Here is a 10,845-nt window from a genome sequence, read left to right as displayed (position 1 = left end):
GCAGTCACAAAATCTCAGAGCCACAAACTTCCAGGTGTGTTACATGGGGATGATAATACCTCACAGGATTGGTATAAGAATTAAAATGTGGCTTCTGAAAGAAGTGTTTAACCTATACCAACAGCTTAAAAATACAGGATACTGTCATATAGCGATTGAGATCCTAAATTGTGTCTCCGAGTTCCAGCTCGGTAGCAGAGACTTGAATTCACGTCCTAATTTTTTATTGTTTTTTTCATGTGTTTTTCAACAGCGTTCATACTTAATTTATTATGTACTTATGCTCGTGTTATTGCCTAAACATGGTACGTTTTCTGCACTGTTGTATTTTTTGTTTAGCGTAAGCGCTTATCGTAAACTTCTGCATGCAGGAATTCAATAATCTGTATTTATTTGAAGGACTCACGTATTTGCTGTGCCGAAAGCGCAATAAGTAATAAAGGTCGGTAGGAATGAAAAGTAGCACACGTAACAGTTGCCATCTACGTGTGTATGTATACGTTCAGAGGTCCAATTTTTCAAAGCACTCTAAAGCGAGACGAATTGCAGAAAGAAAGCCCAGCAGGGAAAATCAAACAATATTTGGAATAAAATCATGTGGCCTAATTTTCATAACCACAGACTTGAGAGAATACCACCATCCATGCCAGGTGTGCCACACAACCCCATTGTCTGTTTTAGCAGCGTAGGAGCCCTTGTGGTACAAGCCATTCAGGTTTGCAGAGTGACACCTAGTGGGAAGAGAAAATAAACACAAAACAATCAGACTAGAAAGCTCCTTCCTAAGCCTTTTCGATAAAAGCGTTTGACTATGATTTCTGCCATTTTTCAGACAAGGGAGTATCTATCTATTTATGTACTTTTAAGGTTTTATTTATTTTCGAGAGAGAGAGAGAGAGCGCGCGCAAGTGAGGGCCAGAGAGAGAGGGGAACACGAGACCCCAAGCAGGCTCTGTGTCGGCAGCAGTGAGCGCGATGCGGGCCCAAACTCACGAACCCGAACAAGATCATGGCCTGAGCCAAAGTCAGATGCTCAAAAGACTGAGCCACCCAGGCGCCCCAACAAGGGAATGTTTATTAGTTTCCAGAAGGCGGGAGATTTCTACAGCAGATGGGTTTAACTGATGGGTTTGTGTGCCCTAACAAAACTCAGGATATAGCCCAGGTCACCTGTCGTGTACTGTAAAAGAAGCATTTCTGGTCTTAATAGCTTTTAAACAAAAAAGCAAGCAAACGAAAACATGACCTTGTAACCTTTGGCCTTTGCAAGAGTGGTATGATTTAAGGAAACAGGGTGTGGCATGGCGCCTTGTAACCAGCTTCCCTGGATAATTTGCACTTACGTGTTCACCTTTCCGCTGCCAAGATTTAGCTTTCGTGCTGCAGACTCCCTCCCCCCTCTTTTAAAAATTGCCAACATATCCATTATTTTAACCTCAAGGGTGAGCAAACAAAACCTAAACCACCACTTAAAGTTTTCCCAGCAATTGACCCATAATCATTTGTCCAAGTTGCGGAGTTAATTTTTTAGCCTCTCTTTTTCCAATCTAGATAAGTGGGTTAGCTAATCATACATTTTAAAAATGTCGCACTTCCTCCTTTAAAATCTGTAAATTTTGTCCCTGATATGGATAGCTAGGCGTATGTGATAATTTTCTGTGTACTGTTAGCAATGAGTCACTACATATTTCTTTATTGATTAACCAACAAAACGATGGCAGACATTAGGGTATAAGGAGAACATTTGCAAGGGACGGTTCTGAAAACTCTATGGAAAGGACCCAAACTGTTGAATCAAAAAAGCATATAATTTACCCATAGATGCTGAATGGTTGGCTCGGTCCACTTACCAGCTTAGTGATTTGCTCCTGCCGACCATCCTGACAATCTCCTAATTTAAATCTGAAACTATGTATGCTGATTCTGCAAATGTCAAAGCCTACTGTGTTTTTAAAACTACCTGAAAGGTAATGTTAGAAAAGAAGATAACAAACTTAGCCTCTGGAATATATATTTTGGCCCATCTCTGTTTTCCTAGAGACATCTGTGCTGTCAGCACTGAGCCTGATGTAGGGCTTGAGCTCACGCACCACGAGATCATGACCGGAGCCAAAATCAAGAGTTGGACGCTTGGGGCGCCTGGGTGGCTCAGTCGGTTGAGTGTCCGACTTCAGCTCAGGTCACGATCTCCCGGTCCGTGAGTTTCAGCCCCGAGTCAGGCTCTGGGCTGATGGCTCAGAGCCTGGAGCCTGCTTCCGATTGTGTCTCCCTCTCTCTCTGTCCCTCCCCCGTTCATGCTCTGTCTCTCTCTGTCTCAAAAAATAAATAAATGTTAAAAAAAAAAAGTGTAAAAAAAAATGGTTTTAAAAAAAGAGTTGGACGCTTAACCAACAGAGCCACCCAGGCACCCCTCTTTTTATTTTTTAAAGTAGGCTCCACACCCAATGTGAGGCTCAAACTCACGACCCTGAGATTAAAAGTCACATGCTCTGACTAAGCCAGCCAGGTGCCCCACATCTTAGCTATTCTGAGACCAATTGTCCAGCATCTTTCAGTTTCTGGAACAGGACTTGCAACCACACTGGGAGATGGTTGGGGCTCTGTTGGTGAATGCATTTGCAAATGCAGAGCGGAGAACACATCAACGCTCAGTGACCGCTTTGCCATGTGGAGAAAGAACGTTTTGTAAGTGAGTAATAATTATGAAGTGCCAACACTTCATGTAAGTTAGAAGAACTATAGGATTAAAAAAAAAAAAAGGATAAGGAGGAAGAAAATGATAGGATCAAACTACAAGAAAAGGAGACCTGTAGACGTAGCACCAAGCTTCTGGAACAATTGACTTTTTCTCTAACTTTACTGATTTTCCACCTCTACAGACATATCATCTCATTTGACTTCACGGATAATGATGAGTTCTTAGGCAGCTCCAGCTCAGTAGCTACCTTTCTTTGTCATCTCTGAACCCCGATATCGAAAGTCAAGTAAATTATTTATTTGCCTGTGTTAATATGTGTGCCAGTTGTCATTTAGACGCAATCCAAGCCGAGTCAACTAGGTAGGTACATGGTAATATTAACTGATATGATTGTTTTTCTGTATATGCACTTCTGTTCAAAATCAAACATTAAGGGATACTTGCAACTTAGTGAATTATGTGTCAGTTTTATATGATGCTGATAATTTTTACATAATGCTAACTTAGAAGGACAGGGGAAGTAAAAGGAGGAGGAAGAGAGAGTGACAAAGATGGCCTTTTAAAAGAACAAGAAAACCACTAGGGAAAAGACTATCATCACCTTTGGTTTGTTAAGTAGGGATGATACCTTTGTTTCTCTGTTCTCTCTCACTGATGTATGTGCTCTAGTTCCTTTACAAGCGACCAAAATTTTATAAAGTGACACAAAGTAAAAAACAAAAGCAAAATCCAGAGAAAATAATGATTTTACAACCACTGAGTTTCAACTTGACCCACCACACTACCCACAACTAGCTGTATCCCCGCAGAATCTACAACTCTAAAACCAGCACCCTGCAATCACCAAATGCTCATAGGGAGGACTCCCATGATTTTCAGGAAAGTTAACATATGCCTGATATACCTCTACTTCATAAGACAGGATTCTAAAATGCTTTGTAAGTACTTATGTAAGAAAAAAAAAGGTTAAAATTTGGATTTGGAACTTAAATGAATAGTCTTCAATAATTTGGAAAATCTGACACTCCAGGAATACTCACTAAAGATTCTATAATGGAAAATTTTTTTTTTTTAAATTTTTTTTTTAACGTTTTATTTATTTTTGAGACAGAGAGAGACAGAGCATGAACGGGGGAGGGGCAGAGAGAGAGGGAGACACAGAATCGGAAGCAGGCTCCAGGCTCTGAGCCATCAGCCCAGAGCCCGACGCGGGGCTCGAACTCACGGACCGCGAGATCGTGACCTGAGCCGAAGTCGGCCGCTTAACCGACTGAGCCACCCAGGCGCCCCTATAATGGAAAATTTAAATGTCCAGACATTTTGAAGTAGTGTTTGTTTTCTAACAAGAAAAGAAGACGTTCAAAACTCATGCACTGCCTAACAGTTGGGGCACATCTGCTTTGCAGACAGCAGACGCTTCAGGTTATTTTTAAGGGAGACTGTATGAAGTTTCCATTCTTGCCTAAACTTTGTAATTACAACAAAGGGAGCTGTCTGGAAACCATCTTGGGTGGAGAACAGTTCAATGAGTCAAGCATATCTGGCCTAGAGGAGAGAAAATATTGAGGAATACAATAAATGTCTTCTCATCCACTGCCTGCAGCACTATGTTGAAAAGGAATTACAATTGCTCTTTAACTACTGAGAAGAAAATCTGATGAAGTATAAGAAGGCAGAATTCAGATGAATAAAAGGAAAAACTTAGTACAATAAAAAAACCCAGAGTGAGCTAGCTGATAAAGTAACACTGAAGTATTCAACCAGAGGGTGGAATTAAGTGTCAGGAATACTGTAGAGGAAGTTTCTGCACTGAGAGGAGCTCAGTGGAAGTCACTGTGATTTAAAAGTAGTATTACATCGAAAAATTTACAAAAATAACATGGCCATCACGTGATAAGAGAAGGTAAAGACCAAACTGGTTATTAGAACACTGAAAATATTTCTCTTATGATAAATGCTCCCTATTCTTTCATGTCAATCTGTGGCCAACTATTTGTGATAACTCACCCATAGTTCAGGTTGCAAACAATCTTTGCAGAAGTAGTAATTTGATTTATTTCTGTAACACCTTTCAAGCTTTATTAATGCACACAATGAACAAATCCTCAAAAATACTTCATCACTGAAGAATTCTAGTAAGTGTGATTACATAATAATACCAGTACTACAAAGAAGACAACATTACCTCATGTTATAATTAATGCCCACCAGTGAGATATCATCAACGCCATTACAATAGTGTTTATAAAATGTCAAACCTGTTAAACCACCAGCCAGACTGATCTTCTTCTGCACAATTCCCTTCGTAGTTGTCATTATCTCTGTCCCGTGTGCTGAATTTCATTCTTTGGTGACTAGCCCACCATTGCACCTCAGGATTAAAATTCCCTGTAAGGGAGTCCCCAGCTGTTCCAGAATATTCGCCGATATTCAACTCATAGGATTTCTAAAGACAAAGAGGCAAGTTCCACTATCAGTTGTCACTGTAATATGATAATTTAATAATTAATGTTAGTTAATAATATGTTTATTTAATAAACAAAAAACAGGTTCTACCGTGTATTTTTGTTTCCACTGACTTCAGGGTTTATATTTTATACATTAATTCATAATGTTACTTATTTGAAAATTTTACTACCTTTTCATCTCCAACTTTAAAAAGTTTATACTGTGCATAACGGCTATTTTTTTCAAAATCTGCAAGGTCAATTTTTAAAGTGTAGTCTCCTGAAAAAAAAAAAAAAACAACAACAAGAATTAATAGGATATTTTTGAGGTGTGAGATGACATTGATTTATTGAATTTTAAAAATAATTCATAGCTCTATTTTACTTAAACTGTTTCCTTCTGCTATCATTCCGTTTTCAAAGAATAAACAGTGGCTCTATTGTATTTACAACATGAACATTTCATTGTGTATTTTGCTTGAAAAGAGCTAGGAACATAATATTGAAGGTGGAAAATTTCTACTAGATTTATCATAGGTCAAGTCTAGTACAATTCACTTGACAAAGAACAACAGAAACTAAGTTATTATTTAGCTAATACATTAAGAAGCCTAACAATGAAAGAAGAGAAGTTTTAAGAAGTTTAAACATTTATCCTCTTTTTCTTACTTTCAGTAAGAATGTTAATCTTAAAAGTAAATAATAACTAGTTGGTCGCGTCAAGCCATCTTCTTTTCTCCATTGTCCCATCATTTGTGAATCACAGTTATTACTCTTCCTCTTTTTTTGAAGAGTCAGGAACCAGAAAATTATAAGTCAAACAAACTGTTAGATAATATATGTTCTATCCTCCTACTTCGATAAATAAAATTTCACAATGACCTAGAAGATCAGGTTTGAACTTACAGTCTTAGTCTCCTTGGGATCCAAGCCAGAACATGGAGGCCCAGGGAGAGAGACCCTCTGGCCCCATCACCCAGGTCTTGTCTGTGGTCGGCCTCCTCTCTTCCTATCCCTATCTCTGTCTCAGTCATGCACACAAAAAGGGCCTCGACCACTTTGTGCACTTTCTAGGCTGCACATCCAAGCTCTGTTTACACCCACACTAAAAGTTGTTGCTTTACCTCCCCTCAGGCTCAGAGATGTGCGCACCAGTAACACCATCTTCTCAAGGGGGCTAGATGAAGAAGAGGCATGAACAGGTTTTGGAAACAAGCTCAGGGTTGTTTGGGCAGGAAATGCCAGCTTGCCCCTTACTGAGTGTGGGAGGAGTGTAAACTTCCAGTGACCTTGGTGCTTTAGTACCACAGGCCCTGCCCCCCATGGAGCTCTCTAAGGTGGAATTTTGGAAGAGGCCCCTCTAATCTGATGGAAGGGCAGTAATGGTTATGTGAGCCAAGACTGTGAAGTGGATGAGAACAGTATGGCAGGCTAAGTTAAATACCTTGCATTATGGAAGAGGTATAAAGTCAGTCTCAATGTTTCAGGTAACCATCTAAATATCTTTATGGACAATAAATAAATAAAAAGGCCATTATAGACCGTTCCTAAATTAATATTATTGCAAACACTTGAAGTCAAAATTTATGTAATGGAGATAAAGCTATTTTCAGGGGAAATTCACTAGCCTTAGGTACGCTCACAATTAAAGAATGCAGGGACAAAGGCATGCTTTTCTTGGGATGATGTGATATGTGGTTGTGAAACCTAGAACTGATAAATACATTTTTGCTGTCATGACAGTAGCAGCCCGAGTACCCATTAAAACACGAAAGGGAAGCAGATGTGTTGGCAAAGTGCATCTGGGCGAATGAGCATTTAATAATAATTTAACAACTAATTTGAACTTTGTATATTTGCAAGGAGCTAAGGGTTACTTCGTGGAGTTTTCATAGTTTCGATAGGAAACCCGATAAATATTAATGTGCAAAAAAGGCACTATGATAAATGTTATATATATCATAAAATACTCAAAATAAAATAAAATAAATACACTGAGGGAAGGGAAATCTTATATAAATTTAGATAGCATTGATCACAAGAAGGACAAGCAGGGTTCTAGGATTATTCATCTTCTATAGTGTCTCAAAGATCCCTATAATTATAATTATATCCCTATAATTATACTTATGAATTGTGGATATAAAAACACCAGTCACTTTCCCTAACTTGAATGAAACAAGCAAACCCTTGCTTTTATGTTTAATGCATTGCCAGTGTGATATAGCATGCTTTGTTAAGCAATACAATTGCCTTTTATGAAACATTCTAAATCAGACCCGAATGGGGCTGACTACAATCTCAGACTTACAATTGAGGCAAGGAAGGCAATGAGTTGGAGTAAATGAACATGGCAAAGAGAAGCTGAGAAAATTCATCAAATGATATTTTAGACAAATACTGAACTCTAGGAGAAGATACACATGCACTGGTACATAGCAGGAAATGTATAGATGTCTGCAATTTGAAATATATCAATAAAATAAAATAAAATGGCTTGATGGATGGATAGGTATGTAATGAAAACAATTTAAAAAAAACCAGCAAATGGTAGTGTAGAATCCAGGTGGTAGGTTGAATCTTCTTTCCGTTTTGCTGTATCTTTGAAATTTTTCAAATTAAAAGTTGATGGGGATGGAGACAGGATATTTATTAGGGTATTTGTATAAAACAGCCCCAAGTGCCCAATTCTTTGCCTCAACGTTTGCAATGCGACTTTTAACTCCTTCCACTGAGTCTACTTCTTTCCCCCTTAAATTCCCAGCAGACCCGGAAGCTGGTCACACACCCATGAGCAAGCCCAGCCAAGATCAGCAGAACACAGACCTGATGAGCAAAACCGCTCAGCCAACTTGTAGATTTGTGAGGAATAATACATGAGTGTGGCTTTAAGTCAACAAATCTTGAAGTAGCTTGTTACACACTTATTATGGCAATAGATAGTTGACCCAGTATGGCTATTTTGAGGAATTTGAGGCATTAAAAAAAGAAGGATTAGGACACTACATTTCCTTTCCATAAATTGAAAATAAATAGATGAGAACTCTCCCACCTCAGCCCAGATCTAGTTTCATTGCCTCTAGTCCTAGTTTTAAGTGGCCACATTTTATAAAGGGGATTGTTGCTCGAAAGGGATCATTGGCATCTGCAAAACACAGCACTTACTGAATTCATTCCATTGCCTATGGTTTAGTAGAAAACATTTTAACGTGTTTTTTATTTTTATTTTTAATGCTTATTTATTTTTGAGAGAGGAGGGGATGGGGGCAGGGAAGGGCAGAGACAGAGGGAGACAGAGAATCTGAAGCAGGCTCCAGGCTCTGAGCTGTCACAGTACAAAGCATAAAGTGGGGTTCAAACCCACGAACCATGAAATCATGACCTGAGTCAAAGTCTGAAGCTCAACTGACTGAGCCACCCAGGTGCCCCTTTAGTGTGTGTGTGTGTGTGTGTGCGTGTGTGTGTGTGTGTGTGTGTGTGTGTGTGTGTGTTTTAACTATACTTCAAGTGAATTTGATATCAGACAAACCTTACCTTGTGTGGTCAGTAAGTGAATATTTTTATTACCCAGCCAATATTCACCATTTTCTTGAACAAAATTTCCAAAGCCATTTTCATAGTCATTCCAGCCTCTAAAAAATTTGAAATGAAAGCTGATTTTAGCAGAACCCAAAAGGACCTTTGCAGTAGTAACTAAGGTGCCCACCACCCTCCCCAATTACCCACCCCCCAATATTTTTTTTTGATTAGCAAATGCACTTTCAGTATTCTTATTTGGAAAGAGTGAAATTCTAATTATAGACCTCAGGATATAATAAAAACGCTTTACTTGTTACAAATCTCACACATGCTACTCCAAATAAATCCTTGCATCATAATTAGCACACCTGTTAAAGTTCTCACTGCCATCAGATCGTCTCTGAATTACAGTCCATCCTCCTCCATCAGACATGTCACAGTAAACAGAGAATTCTGTTGGGCTCTGGAGAGGTTTGATTTTGTAAAATCCACTGCGCTTATACCCATCATTAAAAATCTCCGAACAGTCTGTTTGCAAAACAAGGTAATGTAACATTTGTTATATGCCTTTTTTTTCCCCCATAGGAGCCTCTGGATAAGATTACTCAATACCAATGGAGATAGATAAACACATGGTGTAGATAATCAGCTTTTTAAAATTGCATCTTGTATATCTTCCAGTAGATATTAGGAAAGTCTTATTTCCTTTTCTAGTATTTAATTTTATCTCCTTGACATGATCATGAAAATAAAAAAGAAATAAAACAGGGATTTGGTTTCTCATTTCTGATTTTTGTGCAAACACTTAAAAAATTATATATGTTCAATAGATCATAGCATATTTAAGTGGAACTTATAGCCTTAAATGACAGAATAAGAGAACTTATCTCTCCTATGAAGCTAAATTAAAGTAGAAATAGAACCTCGAGCAAATAATATAATATGGGTTATCTTGACTTACAGCATTATAAATCATCCTGAACATTGGAGATGAATTCAAAGTAGTAATCTTCTTGTTAGATTCTTATAACTTCCCAGTTTCAGCAGATTTTTTAGTAGCCCACTGAAATTTCCAACAGTCCATGCATTCTTAGGTGCTTTTGCTAAAAATCGCAAGCTTCTGCTATTCCTTTTATCCCCACATTCTTTTTGCCAGGATATTTCTTTGACCTTTGAAGCAAACATAACTACCAGTCTGTCGCCGAAAAGTAGTATCTATTTCTTAAACTACTTGAAGGTAGAATAAATTAACATCCACTGGGTCTCATCTAGGCTGATTTGTACACACTTTTAGAGAATTTGGCAGTATGGACCTCACTACAGGTTCAACATCCAGGAAGCTGTGTAAGGGGTGGTTGAAGTAGGTGGCCACCGTCAAGAGATCGTCTCAAGAATACTTAGTTGCAGAGTTTTGAGTAAAAACACTATAACTTAAATTATAGCTGACTTTCACATTTTACCCTTAGCATTTTGTTAATTTCCTTCCTTTAAAAAAACAACCTTTTCTTTTCTTTTCCTGATTGGATAATTCCATTCTGCTAGCATATTTTAAAGTTCTTTCTTCTTTTTCGTTGTTTTGATGCCAAATTGTCACAAATCCATTTTGTTACAAGTGAGATATACTGCATGCCAAAAAGATGGAATGGGCAGTAGGAATTAGACAAGAAAATAAAGACCCTTTGTCACTTTCTGAAGCCCTCACCAGGTTAAGACCAATCATATACTACTGCTGTGGTGAGATGTTCATCTTTGTGATGATTTAGGCTATATTCGTATATTTATATCTGAGATTCAGAAGCACATTCTTTGTGCGTGTTGGATTCTTAAAAAAAAAGAGAAAGAGAGAGAAAGAGGTCCTTTTCTGGCAATTAAACAAGAAGAAAAACATCACCTAAAATTAGTTCAATGTTGCTCAAAAGCTTACATTCTGTGGTCAAGTAGATTGTACAACACTTTTCATTAAAGTAAGCAGATTTTAACCCTGTTAAGGATAGAGCTCTTTGCTTACATGTAATCTCCTACCAAAGAGCTGAATAGTAAAGACTCCAAAGATTCAGGCTGTTTTCCAGGCAAATATGGAAATGATTAGCTATAGCATTTGCCTCTGGAAAACTTTGTGAATATTGCATGTGGAGCCAACATTTTCTATTTGTTTCTATTTTATGCCAACTGCAAGTTTGT

At 38.1% G+C, this 10,845-nt stretch overlaps 1 protein-coding gene across 3 annotated transcripts in view; it reads right to left on the bottom strand.

The window, feature by feature from the left end:
- Nucleotides 1–366: 366 nt before the first annotated feature.
- FGL1 (fibrinogen like 1) overlaps nucleotides 367–10,845 on the bottom strand; it is a 54,225-nt gene continuing 43,746 nt past the window's right edge. For all 3 annotated transcript variants that reach the window (XM_007098973.3, XM_007098974.3, XM_007098975.3), the window contains exons 4-8: nucleotides 9,033–9,192; nucleotides 8,680–8,777; nucleotides 5,337–5,425; nucleotides 4,957–5,144; nucleotides 367–731 (exon numbers count right to left, since the gene is read on the bottom strand). In XM_007098973.3, the coding sequence (XP_007099035.1) occupies nucleotides 572–731; nucleotides 4,957–5,144; nucleotides 5,337–5,425; nucleotides 8,680–8,777; nucleotides 9,033–9,192 (695 nt within the window). In that variant the 3' untranslated portion in view covers nucleotides 367–571. The remainder of the gene's footprint in view (nucleotides 732–4,956; nucleotides 5,145–5,336; nucleotides 5,426–8,679; nucleotides 8,778–9,032; nucleotides 9,193–10,845) is intronic.

This window comes from Panthera tigris, chromosome B1 (genome assembly GCF_018350195.1).
Source record: "Panthera tigris isolate Pti1 chromosome B1, P.tigris_Pti1_mat1.1, whole genome shotgun sequence".
Classification (NCBI taxonomy): domain Eukaryota; kingdom Metazoa; phylum Chordata; class Mammalia; order Carnivora; family Felidae; genus Panthera; species Panthera tigris.
This window is presented reverse-complemented; position numbering and strand designations above follow the sequence as displayed.